This window comes from Meles meles, chromosome 18 (genome assembly GCF_922984935.1).
Source record: "Meles meles chromosome 18, mMelMel3.1 paternal haplotype, whole genome shotgun sequence".
Lineage (NCBI taxonomy): Eukaryota > Metazoa > Chordata > Mammalia > Carnivora > Mustelidae > Meles > Meles meles.
The window spans coordinates 20,161,376-20,179,930 of NC_060083.1; the positions used below are offsets into that span (position 1 = coordinate 20,161,376).

General features: G+C 46.3%; 1 protein-coding gene across 2 annotated transcripts; it reads right to left on the reverse strand.

Annotated features, from left to right (window-relative positions):
- Positions 1-1,765: 1,765 nt before the first annotated feature.
- On the reverse strand, positions 1,766-18,071 carry RNF135 (ring finger protein 135). Of its 2 annotated transcripts, XM_045983763.1 has the most exons (5): positions 17,225-18,068; positions 9,338-9,487; positions 6,625-6,787; positions 3,395-3,484; positions 1,766-2,805 (listed from the first exon to the last, which is right to left on the reverse strand). In XM_045983763.1, the coding sequence occupies exons 1-5, from the start codon at positions 17,603-17,605 to the stop codon at positions 2,276-2,278; spliced, it is 1,314 nt and encodes a 437-aa protein (XP_045839719.1). In that variant the 5' UTR covers positions 17,606-18,068; the 3' UTR covers positions 1,766-2,275. The 2 variants fall into 2 exon arrangements, with proteins under 2 accessions (XP_045839719.1, XP_045839720.1); XM_045983764.1 differs by lacking the exon at positions 3,395-3,484 and having other exon boundaries at positions 17,225-18,071.
- Positions 18,072-18,555: the final 484 nt, after the last annotated feature.

Here is an 18,555-nt window from a genome sequence, read left to right on the forward strand (position 1 = left end):
GCTCCAGGGCTAGCTGTGTGCCATCAGTGGAAAGCCAGCTCCTGGCTCGATATAGGGCCTTATCAGAGGGTATTATAGTTAGAGACTCGAGAGAGGGAAAACTGGGCCAGTCTCTGCTCTGCTAGCTGACCAGTTCTAGGCAAACCACTGACCCCTGTCCGGGCTGTTGCTGCTGCTGCTTCTGCTTCTTCTTCTTCTTTCTTCTTCTTTTAAAGACTTTATTTATTTATTTGACTGAGAGAGAGTGTGAGAGAGGGAATACAAGCAGGGACAGAGGGAGAAGCAGGCTCCCTGCTGAGCAGGGCTGGATCCCAGGACTCTGGGATCATGACCCAAGCCAAAGGCAGCCGCTTAACCAACTGAGCCACTCAGGCACCCATGTCTTTAAAGTTATTTAAGTAATCTTTACACCCACCACAGGGCTTGAACTCACAACTCCAAGATCAAGAGTTGCACACTACCGACTGAGTCCATCTGCCAGGTGCCCCAATCTGTACACTTTATTTATGTATTCTTTCTTTTTAAAGCTTTACATATTTGTTTATTTGAGAGACGGAGAAATAGAAGAAGAGTGGGTGGAGGGGGAGGGAAAGAGAGTCTTTAAGCAGGCTCCCTGCCAAGGGAATAGGCCCATGTGGGGCTCTATCCCAGGACCCTGGCTGGGATCATGACCTGAGCTGAAATCAAGAGTTGGTTTCTCAACCAACTGAGCCACCCAGGGGTCGCCCGATCCATATACTTTAAATAACTGAATTTTATAGTATGTAAATTATATCTCAATAAAGCAGTTAAGAAAAAGACATATCCTTTTTTTTTTTTTTTAACATGGTTAAGACTTGTGGTTAGGGTGCATATTTGGGTGCTAAAACTCTAAAGAGATTTTAAGGAAGTGATTACTGTAAAAGTCAGATTCCTTTCAGGCAGAAGCAGGGTTATGGGATTAAGATAAGGCACAGGAAGGAACTTCTGTGGGGGCATAGGAAGGTTTTATTTCTTGACCTGAAGGGTAGTTAATATGGGTGTTTAGAATAATTCGTTATATTCCACATGTGTTTTATGGAGTTTTCTGTATCTGTTCTGCTATGTAATAAAACGGTTTTTAGAAACAGGGGAATTGAGTATGAAATGACATGCAGTGCTGGCCACACTGTAAGGGGCCCCCCATGCCCCCAACCTCCTGGTATACCTCCCCTTCCCTAATCCCTCCCTGTCAAGCGAGCATGAGCAGGACCTGTGGCATGTTTCTAACCAACAGAATAAGGCAAAAGCCACAGGATGTATGTGAGTATGTTTGTGTGATTACATTATACAAGACCTAATGCTCATTGGGCTAGGAGATCTCCTCTTCCTCTTTGGCTTTGAGGATGTAAGCAGCTACGTTCCAGAGGCTCATGGGGCAAGGAACGAGGGTGGCCAGCAGCCAACAGCCAGCAAGAAACCGAGGCCCTCCACCTGGCAGCCCATAGGGCACTGAACGCCGCCAACAACCATGTGAGTTTGGAAGAAGAGCCTTCCCCACTTGAGCTACAGATGCCGCCATGGCCCTAGGTCACCCCTTGACTGTAGCTGGTGAGGCTGGTCGTCAAACTGTGCCTGGTGCACGGGAACTGAGCTAATAACCACGTGCTGTTTGAAACCACTGCATTCATGGTAGTAGTATTCCACGGCAATGGATAACCTGCCCCATGTTGGGGGGGAGGTCCCTAAGACCACTCCCAGGTTCAGCAATTCCCTAGAAGGACCCAGAGAGCTCAACACAGCCATGGTAGTTTGGCTACAGTTTATTACAGTAAAAGGATACAGATTAAAATCAGTGGGAGAAAAAGGCACATGGGACACAAGCCAAGAGACACCAACTCTCCTTCCCCGTGGAGTCACAAGGACAATGTGAATTCTCCTAGTGACAATGTGTGACAATGTACAAGGAGACTCCCAACCAGAGAAGCTCCTCCAAGCCGTGCTGCCCAGGGCTTTTCCCGGGTCAGTCACAGGGGCAGGCCTTAGTCTCCAGCCCCTCCAGAGGTCAAGCTGATACCTCCTGGCCCAAGGCCACGGTAAACAAAAACACACTTATCAGCCAGGATACCCCAATGGCTTAGGGGTTGCCTCCCAGGAGCCAGTCAAGGGCCCAAGCTCTCTCGGGAATGTGCAGTCTGCCCATCCCAGGCCTGCAGTTAGCCCTTCGCAGCGCACCCATTAACTCCGGAAGTGGGACTGTTGTCAAGGGCCTGGTTTGAAAGGCCAGGACCACCAGGTCCTGACATCCCGCAAAACTTTACACATTTACTGGCCTTATAGTCAGAGAGTTTCCAGGATTTAAGCCATAGAGCCAAAAGGCAGGGTGCAGAGGAGAGGAGGCTGGGGCCGGGCACTCATATATAAGCTTCTCCTGATTAGCCACTGAATAGAAGGCAAGTTTTCCCTCCTCCAGATCCAACCAGATGCCCACCACCGTAGGTCTGTCTGAGCCGAGGACAGTCTCCTCGACCATGTGCCATGCAGAGAGCTGGCCCGTCCCCTTCCACTCTATACAGCAGGAGTCGCTGGTCCTTCCCAGGATCTGGGTACGCTTCATCCCCCAGGAAGCCACCCCAACTGCCCAGTGGCTGCAATGCTGAGTGTCCACTTCCCAGTACTGTCGTCCAGAAGAAAAGGCCTGGGAGCATAAGGCCTGGCAGGTCACAAACCTCTCATGACTCCAGAGATGGGTCTGTGGGCAGTGAGACACAGTCACCGCCAGGCCATCCTTGGACACCTTCAGGCTGCAGGAGTGGCTGCGAAGGTCAAAGGTCGGACTGATGGCCCCTGAGGAAAAGAGCAAGGATATGATGGGCTCAATTTAAAAGCAAAATGCGGCTTTGGGCTTTTTTGTTTTTAAAGATTTTATTCATTTATTTGAAAGAGAACCAGAGCAGGAGCAGGGGGAAATGGAGGAGGAGGGGGAGAGGGACGGAGGGAGGCAGACTCCCCTCTGAACAGGGACCCTGATGCAGGGGGGCTCCATCCCAGAACCCTGGGATCCTGACCTGAGTTGAAAGCAGTCGCTTAGCTGACTGAGCCACCCAGGCACCCCACAAAAAGGCAGCTTTGTATCTTTGGGTGTGATAACGTTTACTCACACTGGCATTAAAACTGGTAGGTCCACTTGCAGTTTTCTGTACACATCCCTGGTGCTGTTCTCATCACAACACCCCTTTTCCATCTTAATATTTACTTCCGCATTAGGCCTCTTTCAGGAAGTTGTCTTGGAATCCCACTCAGCATAGCCTGGGATTTGGGAGTCTTCAACATTTGTCTTGGTAATCAGATCCCCTTGTGAGCCAAGGAACAGACCCAGCAGCAGGGAGGGGGACGGGCAGGCCCAGCCCCAAGTGTCCGCAGGCCACATACTTACACTGAGCAAACCGGGAGGCCCTCTCGGGGGCTGGGTGGCTCTGGCCAGGCAGCGGGCATGAAGCAGAATGGGGAGCTTCCTGGAGTTCCACTAAGGGTTCAGAAAACCGGGAAGGGGAAAAAGCGGCATCAAAATAACAAATAAACAAACAAACAAAAGGCAAATACAAGGTACCCAAACATCATGGTCAGGGAACACGGCTTGTCTGCTTCATCGCATTTCCTCCCACATTTTTTTAGGGGCAGACTTGGATCAGGCACAACTCCCAGCTCAGGTATGTGCAGACTCATGTTCTCACCATAGACTTTTTTTAACTGCCTGTTTCCCCCATAAGCTCTAACCTCCTTCCCCATAGAGACCTTGTTCATCTTTATGTTCGAAGCACCAAGCAGAGTGCCAGCTACACAGGAAGTAAGTGTGAGGTGCCTATCTATCAAATAAATTACAGTTTCAGGGGATCACAGCACCCTAACACCCAGAACACCCACGACCACCGCCCTTCCTCCTCCATCAGTGGTTTATTTAAACTGCTAACTTCCATAAATAAATTCTGAATGGGCACTCAAGAAACTAATACAAACGGTTAACTGAGACAGGGCAATAGGAAAATGGGACAAGGATGGGAAAGAGACCTTCACTGTATGCTTTTATTTTGTTTAGATTTCTGAATTTAAATTTTCTTTTTTTTTTTTTTTAAGATTTTATTTATTTATTTGTGAGAGAGAGAGAGAGACAAGAGTACAAGAAGGGGGTGGGGCAGGCAGAGGGAGAAGCAGGTTTCCTGCTGATCAAGGAGCCCGGTGAGGGACCCGATCCCAGGACCCTGGGATCATGACCTGAGCCGAAGGCAGCCGCTTAACCGACTGAGCCACCCAGCCGCCCCTGAATTTAAAATTTCAAATTTAACCCCAAAATCTAAAAATAATTTTATTTATTTATTTATTTAAAGATTTTATTTCTTTTTTTTTTTTTTGAAGATTTTTTATTTATTTATTTGACATACAGAGATCACAAGTAGACAGAGAGAGAGAGAGAGGAGGAAACAGGGTCTCCGCTGAGCAGAGATCCCCGCCGAGCAGAGAGCCCAATGCGGGGCTTGATTCCAGGACCCCGGGATCATGACCTGAGCCAAAGGCAGAGGCTTTAACCCACTGAGCCACCCAGGCGCCCCTTAAAGATTTTATTTCTTAGTACTCTCTGCACCCAATGTGGAGCTTAAACTCACAACCCTGGGCGCCTGGGTGGCTCAGTGGTTTAGGCCACTGCCTTCGGCTCAGGTCATGATCTCAGGGTCCTGGGATCGAGTCCCGCATCGGGCTCTCTGCTCGGCAGGGAGCCTGCTTCCCTCTCACTCTCTCTGCTTGCCTCTCTGCCTACTTGTGATCTCTCTCTGTCAAATAAATAAATAAAATCTTTAAAAAAAAAAAAAAAAACCTCACAACCCTGAGATCAAGAGTGGCATTCTCTACTGACTGAGCCAGCCAGGCGCACCTAAATATTGATTTTAAATTTGTTTAAGCAACTAAGATCACTAAGGAACCCAGTCTAAATTTAGGGGTGCACAGGAGCCAAGAGGGCATGTTATTTCTCAGGTTTTGGAACAACTAATAAACCGTGCTCTAACTTGATTCCTTGAGAAACTTTTCCCAAGAGATCATGTCTCTCCACCTAAATAAAAAATAACTTTTTAAGCAGAGCAACATCATTTAAAACATAAAAATAGTTATAAGCAATATGTCTCTAAAATATATAAAGCTGACAGTGGCGAGAGCAGGAGGCAGAAAGGAGGGAGCCCAGAGCTTGTATCTGAGGGTCAGCTGTGAAGACGGTTATAATACAGAACCTCTGAAGTCAGGACAGAGAGGTTTTTCTCTGCATTGTTACTGTTACCATTAGCATACCCACCAGAGATGACATTTTAACAGAACTTATCAAGGACAATTTACAAAGTAACATGCTTTGTAAACAAAGACATTTAATACTTAAACATAAAAAGCAGTCTGTTTCTGAATCTCCTCAGAGCAGCAAAATCAGTTCTAGGTTCTGGATATAGAGGTCTTAGAAAATGAGTTTCTACCTTTAAAAAGCCTAGGTGACATCATACCTCTAGCCAAATCCAAAACATATATCCAGGCGCAAAAACACCTCCGCCCACCCCGTCCTCATTAACAATAGCACAGGGATAACACAGCTGGGCTCTGGGATCCTAGCCCCAAAATTCAAATCCATTCTAAAAATAAGTCAGGAAATGACAGGTGTTGGAGAGGATGCAGAGAAAGGGGAACCCTCCTACACTGTTGGTGGGAATGCAAGCTGGTGCAACCACTCTGGAAAACAGTATGGAGGTTCCTCAAAAAGTTGAAAATAGAGCTACCCTAGGACCCAGCAGTTGCACTGCTGGGTATTTACCCTAAAGATACAAGTGTAGGGAGCCAAAGGGGCATATGCACCCAAAAGTTTATAGCAGCAAAGTCCACAACAGCCAAACTATGGAAAGAACCTAGACGTCCATCAACAGATGAATGGATAAAGAAGATGTGGTGTATATATACAATGGAATACTATGCAGCCATCAAAAAACCCAAAATCTTGCCATCTGCAATAACATGGATGGAACTAGAGGGTATTATGCTAAGTGAAATAAGTCAACCAGAGAAAGACAATTATCGATCTCTCTGATATGAGGAATTTGAGAGGCAGGGCGGAGGGTTGTGGGGGGGAGGGAAGAGAAAAAATGAACCAAGATGGGATCAGGAGGGGGACAAACGATGAGAGACTCTTAATCTCAGGAAACAAACTGAGGGTTGCTGGGGGGCTAGGGAGGCTGGGTTATGGACATGGGGGAGGATATGTGCTATGGTGAGTGCTGTGAATTGTGTAAGACTGATGATTCACAGACCTGTACCCCTGAAACCAATAATACATTATAAGTTAATTAAAAAACCCCACAAAACCATTTGTCATTGTTTTGGTAATTTCCTCCAACTTCCATATTTAATCCTTTCTTTTTTTTTTTTAAGATTGTATTTTTTTATTTATTTGAGAGAATGAGAGAGAGGAAGAGAGGGGGGTAGGGTCAGAGGGAGAAGCAGACTCCCTGTTGAACAGGGAGCCCGAAGCAGTACTCGATCCTGGGACTCCAGGATTATGGCCCGAGCTGAAGACAGTTGCTTTACCAACTGAGCCACCCAGGGGCCCCAATCCTCTTTCACCCAGTAAAACCAACTCACCCTGCATCTGTTCTTCAAGGGGCTCTTTCCCTGTGAAGTTTTCCCGTAATTTCTTCTGGATTTCTTCTAGGTCATGCAGAATGTCTCTTGGTTTTCTCTCAGGTATATTGGAAGTCATTGGTTTTGAAGAAACCAAGGAAAGATCCATCTCACCAGAAGAAGACTATTGATGGATCATTAAAAACAAATTAAATAATTAAAGTCTCCTAAGTTGTGCATCAAATAATATATTCTAATTCTGCCATCTATAATTTTCTACTTACCTCCTCACAGATTTTTAAAAACATAATTAGGCCCTCAAACTATATGCCTTGAAAGCAGTTTGGAAGAACACATCGTGCAGGAAAAATATTAAAGGGTGGTTATTTCTGGGTGGTGGGGTTACGGAAGATGTTCCTTTGTTTTCTTTAAACCGCTATGCATTTTCTAATATTTTCTATAATGAATATGGATTTCTTAGGTAATATCTTAAAAAGTTTGCAAACCCATCCTCTAGGGGCTTTACAAAATAAATAATACAGATAGTCACCAAGATCAGCTACAGAGGCCAGAATAATCTTCCCCAGAAGGTTATCATTCTATCATCTCCCCTCTCAAGAGCCGGCACAGACATCTGGCTGGGCATCCAGGCTCTCCCAGCTCTCTGGGGCTGCCAGCACATGCTCCCTGACTTTCTTTAACCTCAGGTCCTGTTATTCCCCAACACAGCCTCTCATCTGCTCCCACCTTGCCACCTGTGGCCCCTGACATTCCTTCCCAACTCTGCAAACTCAATTTTCCACTCTTCTTACCAAGAGTAAAGTAGCAGGCACCACGGACAGAGTACTTCCCGTGGCTTACTTCTAATTTGTATAACAACCTTCCAAGGTAAGTTGGTTATCCCCTTTTTGCAAAAGAAGTTAGAGTTCATAGGAGTGAACTAAATCCCTACGGTGAATTTTATCATCCTGCATTTTCCCACCGCTTGAGCACTTGACCAGACCAGAGCTGTTTTAGTCCTCACATCAGACGAATGCAATGTCAAGTGTGAAAGTCAGACTCTCAGGCTTTCCTCCCCACAACACCCTGCAGCCCTTGAAGACTCCTTGGTATTTGCTGAGCACTTACTATGTGGCAAGCACTTTGCGGGCCTGGAGATACAAGAGTGAACAAAAGAATGAAAGTCATCAAGGTCTCTACCCTAATGAAGCTTAGAGTCTGAGGCAGGGAAGAGGGAAAACAGACATGAATAAATGATGGCACCCATCCTTATCAAGTTGCAAGCTGTGGTAACTGCCGCAGGTGGAATTTTAAGAGCCTCTAATAGCAGGACTTGTTCGAGGAAATCAGTGAAGGTTTCTCCAGGAAAGGGATGATCCCGCTGGGGTCTGAAGGATGAGCAGGGGTTATCTAGGTGACAGGGCGAAAGAAGAATATTCCTTGGAGTGCACCCTGTGGTGGGAAGAAGCATGACACTCTAGAGGGACTGATAGAGGCCAAAGTGGCTGTGGCTTGAAGAGGGGGTGGGCAGACAGGGAGGGAGTCCTGCAGGGCCCTGTAGGATTTGGGCATAATCCCACACAAGCGGATGTCACGGGAGATGTTGTAAATCAGATTTATGTTTGAGACGGTCACTCTGACAACCACAAGGAGAGCAGACCAGTGGGAACAGAGTGGAGTAATTAATTATTGCAGCAATCCAGGCAAGAAATGATCAGAGGCTTGGGACGCCTGAGTGGCTCAGTCGTTTAAGCAGCTGCCTTCTGCTCAGGTCATGGTCTCAGGGTCCTGGGACAGAGCCCTGCCTCCTCAGGCTTCCTGCTCTGTAGGGGGCCTGCTTCTCCCTCTGCCTCTGCTCCTCCATCCATGGCTTGTGTTCTCTCTCTTACTCACTCTCTCTCAAATAAATAAATAAAATCTTTAAAAAAAAAAAAGAAAGAAATGATCAGAGGCTTGGATCAGAGACATCTCCAAGGATCTCAAGAGTAGTAAATAGGTTCTGGGGATGTTTAGGCCGGTGAGGGAGGGGGTGACATGATTCCCAGGTTGTGCCCTTAGGGCCAGTCACTGAGACAGGAACTCCCAGCGGAGAAACAGTTTGGGAAGTACCTCTGAGAAAGCAAGAGGGAAAGGTGAGAAGGAAGACAGCAGACCACAGCTCAGAGAGGGGTCCAGGCTGGAGCTGTGCTTGCGGACAGGGCAGTAATTAAAGCCATGGTGTGGGGAAAACCACTCAGCGGGAAAGAGAAAGGGATGTACCACTCAGCCTTGAGGGATTTGGGCATTTTGTTGCTGAGGAGAGGAAAAGAGAGTGAGCCTGCAAGACAGGTGGGGAAGGAGCAGCCAGAGAAAGAGGGTAAGTTCAGAAGACCCCTGGTCCTAGAAGCTAAAGGAAAAGAAAGCTTCAGGAATGAGGTTGTGGTCAAAGGCTGAGGAAAGGTCAGTGAAGACGGAGACTAGACTGTCTGCAGGATTTGCACAGACATTCCTGGGGAATCTCAGAGCTGGTTAGATGCAGAGATAAGGATGGAAACCTGGCCCACCGGAAGCTCCCCTACCTCACCTCAAGCATCGCACTTCCGGTCATCCATGTGTGACAGTAAGAAAATGGTAAAAGATGAAGACTTATTGCATCCTTCAACTCCCAACATATTCCCGTGGCTCCAGCTGGAAGCTGTCCCTAGCCCCGTCCCCGGCTCACGCTTTCCCGCCTTCCTCTCCAGGCTGAGCTTACCATGCTCATGCTCGGGGAGCTCCTTTCGTTGTCTGGTCCGGATTCAGGGACGTCCCTTTGACTCTGAAGACTCCTGACAACGTCTACGAGCTGTTCTGCCAACTCTGCCAGCTCACGCACAACTTCTATGATTCTCTTCTGTGCCGCGGCCTTTAAAAGAAGAAAGCAGAACCCAAAGCTGGACCCAGGACCCAGCTCTCGACAGAGGGGGCTGTCAACACTGCATAAAGGAAGCAGGCAACAGAGTGACAAAAATGTTCAGAGGACAAGGAGGTAGATGTCCCAAACCTTTTGCATGCCTGCTGACTGTCCGGTGGCTATACCAGGGAACCAGAGCCCATCCCCAGGCTGGGATGCTGGGGGTGAAAACGAAGCCTAAAGGGACCTGTGGGCTCATTCTGAACAGAAGTCAGAGCAGAGATGCTGACCGGGGGTACGCATCAGGAGTCCCACGGTCTTCCTCCAACTGAGCCAGCCAGGCGCCCCTACCTCTTGCCCATTTAAAGGGACCCTCAGACTAGAGAGCTACACAACCCCACTTGAAGACCTTGATCTGCTCAGCTGCCTGGCTGGGAGTGGAAGTTCTGCAGCCAACATTCTGGCAACAACTTCCAGACTCATCAGAGGAAGGCGGGGCCCAGACTTCAATGGCGAACACTGCGTTCCCGCCAAAAGGGGTTCTATACAGAGTCACAGAAATACAGTATGTTCACCAACCAACTGTCAATAAACCAGAGTTTTTATAACGTTTTGACATTTTACATTTTTAAAATCATGCTAGGACCTCAAAAACTGGAATTGACCCAGGACCTTCTGTATCTCGAAGAAGCCTGATGTCCCTCAAAATAGCATGTGTTCTGGAAGCCATAACTGGGCTATTTTTGAGAGGGAGGTAGCCGACCACTGGTCACACCATTTACTCTTAAATTTCCAGGCCCCATTCCTAAATATTCAGGTGGCTGGAACTGAAGAAAGGAGCCCTTATCCTGGTGCTGGGGCAAATTAAAAACTTAAAAGAATAAGTACATTGTTTTTTCTATTCATTAAAGGAATGCACACTCATTGCAGCGAGTTTAGATCAGAGACATCTCCAAGGAGCTCAAGAGTAGTAAATAGGTTCTGGGGATGTTTAGGCCGGTGCAAAGCATGAGGGGCACCTGGGTGGCTTAGTTGGTTAAGCATCTGATTTCAGCTCAGCTCATGTCAGGGTTCTGGGATCGAGCCCCGCGTCGGACTTCCCACTGAGTGGTGGGGGGACCTGCTTGTCCCTCTCCCTCTGCTCCTCCCCCTGCTCGTTCTCTCTCTCTCAAATAAAAAAATAAACTCTAAAAAAAATTGCAGAGCATGAGAAAGAAGGAATGTTTTAAATCATCCAATATCCTGCCATCTAAAAACAATCGTTTTTACTTAACAGCCAATGGGAAGTATATTCAGTCACCATAAGCAACATTAGCGAAGAGTTTTAAAGACCTAAGGGACAATGTTGTATTTATAATAAAAAAGAAGAAAACAATTTTAATCATTATCATAAAAAAAATGGAAGCAACCAATCCAATTCCAATTCCAAAAAATGGAAGTCCCATCAGAAGGTGAATGGATAGATTGTGGTACATTTGTGTAATGGAATATTTTCCAGAAATAAAAAGAAATGGGCTACCAAGCCACAAACCATAATTTTGTTTAGTGAAAGAATACTACACAGAAAGTCCAGAAATTGTATGATTCTAACTATATGACATTCTGGAAAAAAAACAAAATTAAAGAGACAATAAAAAGATCAGCAGTTGCCAGGGGTTGGGGTGAAGGTACGAAGAAAATCCCACAGGGGATTTTCAGGGCAGTAAAACTGTAGGACACCATAACCGTAGTTGCATGATATTATGAGTTTGTCAAAACCTATAGAACTGTACAAGAGGGGCGCCTGGTGGCTCAGTGGGTTACCATGGGCCTTCGGCTCAGGTCATGGTCCCAGGGTCCTGGGATCGAGCCCCGCATCAGGCTCTCTGCTCGGTAGGGAACCTGCTTCCGCCTTCTCTCTGCCTGCCTCTCTGCCTACTTGTGATCTCTCTCTCTGTCAAATAAATAAATAAAATCTTTTTAAAAAAGTGATTAAAAAAAAGAACTGGGGGCGCCTGGGTGGCTCAGTGGTTTAAGCTGCTGCCTTCAGCTCAGGTCATGATCTCGGGGTCCTGGGATCGAGTCCCGCATCGGGCTCTCTGCTTGGCGGGGAGCCTGCTTCCTTCTCTCTCTCTCTGCCTGCTTCTCTCCCTACTTGTGATCTCTATCTGTCAAATAAATAAATAAAAATTTAAAAAAAAAAAGAACTGTACAACACAGAGTGAACCCTAATATCAACTGTGAGTTTTAGTTTCAATTGGCAATAATCACGTCTTGGACAAATCTCATTGGCTACAATACAGCCACTATACAAAGCTCAACTATGGATTTTAGTGAATAATGTATTAACATTGATTCATCAGTTGCAACAAACGTACCACACTAATGCAAGATGTTAATAATAGGGCAAACTGTGGGGGGCATATGGAGACTTGCCATGCTATCTGCTCAATCTTCTGTAAACTTAGAACTACTCTAAAAAACAAATTCTATTAATTAATTAAAACAACAAAAAAAGATGATATAACCTGGTTATACAATGTGATCTCAACTCTGTTTAAGAATATTACAGGGGGGGACGCCTGGGTGGCTCAGTGGGTTAAAGCCTCTGCCTTCAGCTCAGGTCATGATCCCAGGGTCCTGGTATCAAGCCTTCATCAGGCTCCTTGCTCAGCAGGGAGCCTGCTCCTCCCTCTCCCTCTGCCTGCCACCTCCCCCCACCCCGTTTGTGCCCTCTCTCTCTGATAAATAAATTAAAAACAAATAAATAAGTATATCTTTAAAAAAAAGTGGAAGAAGAAAGATCTCAAATCAATCACTTAAATTTATACCTTAAGGAACTAGGGGAAAAAAGGGCAAACAAAACCCAAAGCTAACCGAAGGAAGGAAATAATAAAAATTATTGGACATAAATAAAATGGAGAATGTAAAAACAATAGAATCAATGAAACAAAAGTTGGTTCTTTGGGGGCGCCTGGGTGGCTCAGTGGGTTAAAGCCTCAGCTTTCAGCTTGGGTCATGATCCCAGGGTCCTGGGATTGAGACCCGTGTCGGGCTCTCTGCTTGGCGGGGAGCCTGCTTCTTCCTCTCTCTCTGCCTAGTTGTGATCTCTGTCAAATAAATAAATAAAATCTTAAAAAAAAAAAGTTGATTCTTTGAAAAAAAATCAACAAACTCTATGAATCTTTAGCTTGACTGATAAAGAAAAAGAGAGGATGGGAATGCAAGCTGAAGCAGCCACTCTGGAAAACAGCATGGAGGTTCCTCAAAAAGTTGAAAACAGAGCTACCCTACCACCCAGCAATTGCACTACTGGGTATTTACCCCAAAGATATAAATGTAGTGATCCGAAGGAGCACCTGTACCCCAATGTTTATAGCAGCAATGTCCACAATAGCCAAACTATGGAAGGAGCCTACCTGTACACTGACAGATAAATGGATAAAGAAGATGTGGTGCGCGCACACACACACACACACACACACACACACACTGGAATATTATGCAGCCATCAAAATTTGAAATCTTACCATTTGCAACAACATGGATGGAACTAGAGGGTATTATACTAAGTGAAATGAGTCAGTCAGAGAAAGACAATTATCATATGATCTCACTGATATGAGGAATTTAAGAAACAAGGCAGAGGATCATGGGGGAAGAGAGGAAAAAATGAAATAGGACGAAACCGGAGAGGGAGACAAACCATAAGAGACTCTTAACGTTAGGAAACAAACTGAGGGTTGCTGGGGGGATAAGGTGACTGAGTGATGGACAACGGAAAGGTATGTGTTGTGGTGAGTGCTGGGTGTTGTGTACAACTAATTAATCATAGACCTATACCACTGAAACAAATAATACATTACATGTTAATTTTAAAAAGAAGAGATGGGGGGGAGAGGAGACATGAATTAACTAAAATCAGAAAGTAAACTGGAGACATCACACCTGACCTCACAGAATAAAATTTAAGAGATTATTATGAACTTTGTATGCCAACACATTAGATAACCTACCTGAAATGCATAAATTCCTAGAAGCACAAATTACCTAAACTGACTCAAAAAGAAATAGAAAATCGCAACAGAGGTGTAACAAATAAAGAGATTGAACCAGTAACCAAAACCCCAACAAAGAAAAGTCCAGGACCAGATGGCTTCACTGGTGAATTCTACCAAATACTTAAAGAAGAATTAACACCGATCCTTCTCAAACTCTTCCAGATCGTTGAAGAGGATGGAACACTTCCTAACTCCTCAGGCCAGCATTATCCTGATGCCAAAGCTAGATAAACACATCACAAGAAAATTACAGACACTTTGGAGGGGAGGGGAGTAGGGAGGTTGGGTAAGCCTGGTGGTGGGTATTAAGGAGGGCACATATTGCATGGAGCACTGGGCGTGGTATATAAACAATGACTCTTTGAACACTGAAAAAATAAAAGAAAATTTTTAAAAAAGGAAAATTACAGATCGATATCCCTTATGAAAATTGATGTAGAAATCCTTAACAAAATACTAGCAAATTAAACCCAACAGTATATTAAAAGGATAACACAGCATGACCACACGGAATTTATCCCAAGAATGGAAGGTGGTTCAATTTAAGAAAAAACAACCAATCTGATATACCATAATAACAGAATGAAAGAAACACACACACACATACACACACAATCATTTCAATTGATGCAGAAAAGGCATTTGACAAGATCTTACACCTTTCATGATAAAAAACAACAATGACAACAACACACACACACTCAGAAAACCAGGAATAGAAAGGAACTTCCTCAACACAATAAAGGGAACTTATGAAAAACCCACAATTAACATCATAATTAATGGCGAAAGATTGAAAGCCTAAGATAGGGAACAAAACAAGCATGCCTGATGTCAGTTCTGCTACCCAACATTGTACTGGAAATTTTAGCCAGATGAATTAAACAAGAAATAAAAGGCATCCCAATTGGAAAAGAAGTAAGATGATCTCTATTCACATAGGACATGACCTTATAAATAAAATCCTAAAGAATCCACAAGAAAGCTACTAGAGCAAGTAAATGAATTCAGCAAAGTTGAAGGGCACAAGATCAGCACCCAAAAGGAAGTGTGTTTTTATACACCTGCAGTGAACTATCCAAAAAGGAAATTAAGGAAGCAATTCCATTTTTAGCAGCACCTAAACGAGTAAAATGTCTAGGAATAAATTAAGCCAAGGAGATGAAAGGGCTTTTATTTTTGGAACCTACAGAAACTTTTTGGAACTAAAAGAAAGTTTAAAAGACCTAAATACATGCAAAGACACTTAATGTTTTTGGGAAGAAGACTTAATATTGTTAAAGATGTCATACCCAAGATGACCTTCACATTCAATGCAATCCCTCTCAAAATTCCAACAGCCTTCTTTGCAGAATGATAACATCATCTTCAAATTCATATGGAATTGCAGGGGCCCTGAAGGTCCAAAACAATCTTGAAAAAGAAGAACACAGTCAGATGGACTTACAGTTTCTGATTTCAAAATTTACTATGAAGCCATAGTAATCAAAACAATGTGGGACTGACCTAAGGATAAATCGAAAAACCAAAGGAACAGAATTAGGAGTCCAGAAATAAGCCTATTCATCTATGGCCAACCGACTTTTTTTTTTTTTTTTAAAGGCAGAGATCACAAGTAGGCAGAGAGGCAGGCAGAGAGAGAGAGGGAGGAAGCAGGCTTCCCGTTGAGCAGAGAGCCCGAAGCGGGGCTTGATCCCAGGACCCTGAGACCATGACCTGAGCCGAAGGCAGAGGCTTAACCCACTGAGTCACCCAGGCGCCCCGCCAACTGACTTTTTACAAGGATGCCAAATCCATTCACTGGAGAACAGTCTCTTCGACAAACGGTGCTGGGACAGCTAGATTTCCACATGCAAAAGAATAAAGTTGGACCCCTACCTCATGCCATATAGAAACATTAACCCAGAATGAATCACCAACCTAAATATAAGACTTATTACCATAAAACTCTTTTTTTTTTAGATTTTATTTATTTGACAGAGATCACGAGTAGGCAGAGAGGCAGGCAGAGAGAGAGGAGGAAGCAGGCCCCCCGCTGAGCAGAGAGCCTGGGATCATGACCTGAGCTGAAGGCAGAGGCTTTAACCCACTGAGCCACCCAGGCGCCCCTACCATAAAACTCTTAAGAGAAAACATGGGCAAAAATCTTTATGAACTCAAAATTCGACACTGGATTTAGATATGACGCCAGAAGAGAAATAAAAGAAGAAACAGATAAACGGGACATCAGCAGAACTTAAAATTCTTATGCATCAAAGGACACCAAAGTAAAAGGTAATCCATAAGTAAAAGGCAACCCATAAGATGGGAGACTATATTTGCAAGCCATATATCTGATAAGGGTTTAGTATCCAGAATTTATAAAGATTTCCTAAAACTCAACAAGAAAGGGCACCTGGGTGGCTCAGTCGGTTAAGTAGTGCCCTGGGCTCAGGTCATGATCCCAGGGTCCTGGAATCCAGTCTGGGCACTGGGCTCTGCAGGGAGTCTGCTTCTCCCTCTGCCCCTCCTCCCATTCATTCCCTTAATCTCTATCTCAAATAAATAAATAAAATCCTAAAAAAAAAAAAAAAAAAAAAAAAAAAAAAACCTCAACAAGAAAAAGACAACCCCGTTTTTAAAAATAGTCAAAGGACCTGAATAAACATTTCTCTCATGAAGATATAAAAATGAGCAATAAGCACGTGAAAAGGTAGTCAGTCAACACTATCAATCCTCAGAGAAATGCAGATCAAAACCGCAATGGCAAAACACTTCACTCCTAATGGGAAGGCTATCCTAAAAAACAAAGTGGTAGGAGGGGGGAATCAAAATATCATGAATAGTTAAGTATTGGCAAGGATGTGGAAAAATCCGCAACTCCAATTCTGCTGGTGGAAATGTAAAATGTCGTAGATGCTGTGGAAAATGGTTTAGCTGTGTTCCACAGTATGCTGAACATAGAACTCCTATACCACTCACCGAGTCCACTCCTAGGTTATTTCCCCGAAAGAACTGAAAAGGACTTGGTTACTTGCACACCAATGTTCAATGCATCGCTCACAGTCACCAGAAGGCGGAAACAATCCGAATGCCCAACAGTGTATGAATAAACCCAATGTGGTACATCCATACAATGAGATCCGATTCAGCCACAAAAGGGAATAAAATTCAGGTGCATGCTACAACATGAATGAACCCTGAAAACATTACGGTAAGTGGAAGAAGGCAGACACAAAGGGACAAATATTATAGGATTCCACTTACATTAAATATCTAGAGTGGGCAAATCAGAGGACAGAAAACTGGAGGTTACCAGGGGCTGCAGGGAGTTGGAATGAGAAGTTACTGCTTAATCGGTGCAGAGTGAGAGCTGCACATCACTGAGAATATAACGAATGGCACTTAATTGTACACATAAAAACGGCTGAAATGGCTAATTTTGTGCTCTATCTTACCCCGGTATAAGAACGTTCAAAGAGACAGCGGTAAGACTGGAAAGGAGTGGGAATGTGCCAAGGAGCAGCCAGGCTGGTGGGATGTCAGGAAACTGGGGTTCCCCCCACCCCAGCTTCTTCATACTTAGGGCAACTCTCCCAAGAGCGGGAGTGCACAGAGTGACAGCGGCCCGGCGAGACAGCAGGCAAGCCGGGTCAGGGGGGCACACTGTGGGTCGCGCGCACGCGCGGGGCGCGGTGGGGCGCGGGGGGAGCGCGTTGCACCTTCCTACCGGCAGCTGGGCGGCGCGACGCGGGGGCGCAGGCGCACGCGCGGGGCCAAGGGCGCGTCCCTGGGCGGGGGCGGGGGCGGGGCCGGCGTCAGGGCCCGCCCCCAGCTCGCGCCGCGCCTGGCTGTACTTGTCCACCAGCTCCTGCAGCAGCGTGTTCTTCCGCAGGCGCAGCGGCGCCGGGGTGCTCTCCCGGCAGGTGGGGCAGGAGCGAGGGGTGCTGGCGCTGCCCGCGGCCCACAGGTCCTTCAGGCAGTCGCGGCAGAAGCTGTGGCCGCAGGGCAGCGTGGCGGGCCTGGTAAGCAGCCCTTGACAGATGATGCAGCCCAGGTCGTCCTCGGCCAGCCACACGGGGACGGCCAGGCCGGGGTCCATACCCGCCATAGTGAGCAGGCCTCGCAGCCGGAGGCCGGGACGCGGAAATCAGGGCCTCGTCGGGGACCGCCCGCCCGCCGCGACGTCTCCTCGACTCCTCCCTCGGCCTTCCTCTCTCCGCCTCGGCCCACCCTTCCTGGCTCGCGTTCCTCTAAAAGCGGACTTTGAGTCTCCCCCCGCCTGGCGCGGGACACCGTAGGTGAGAGCGGGCCGGAGTCACCTCCTGCACGGAGGATCAGCTCGCCTCCAAACGCTAGGAACCCGTTGATGTCCCAAAGACCCTTTAACTTGATGCCCTCCCTCCCGGCCCAGACACACGTCCACCCCGGCCCACTAAAACGCAACCCCGACAGCCCTTGAGAGCATAAGAAAGAGGGGGTTCGGTTCAAGAGCTTTTTCGTGAGAAGGCGCCCACTAGATGTCATCCAGCACTCCAACACCCGGTGCACTTAGCTCTTTAAAAATACCGGCGCTGGGGGCGCCTGGGTGGCTCAGTGGGTTAAAGCCTCTGCTTTCGGCTCAGGTCATGATCCCGGTCCTGGGATCGAGCCCCGCATCGGGCTCTCTGCTCGTTGGGGAGCCTGCTTCCTCTCTCTCTCTCTCTGCCTGCCTCTCTGACTACTTATGATCTCTGTCTGTCGAATAAATAAATAAAATCTTAAAAAAAAAAAAAATACCGGCGCTGGGGGCTTCACTCCCAGAGAATCTGATTTCGTCGTCCGGGGTGGGAGCCGGGCGCCGGGATTCTTAAGAACCTCCCCCGGGGTGGGAGCCGGGCGCCGGGATTCTTAAGAACCTCCCCCCGAGGATTCTAACGCGCAGCCAACGTTGAGTGGCGGCCCCTACACTTTTCAAACTGCTGTTACAAGGCAGAACTGTGCCCCTGTCTTCTTACTGCTCTCTGCTGTCTATAAGCACATTACACAACAGGCATCCGGACAAAAATACTAGAAAGTCTT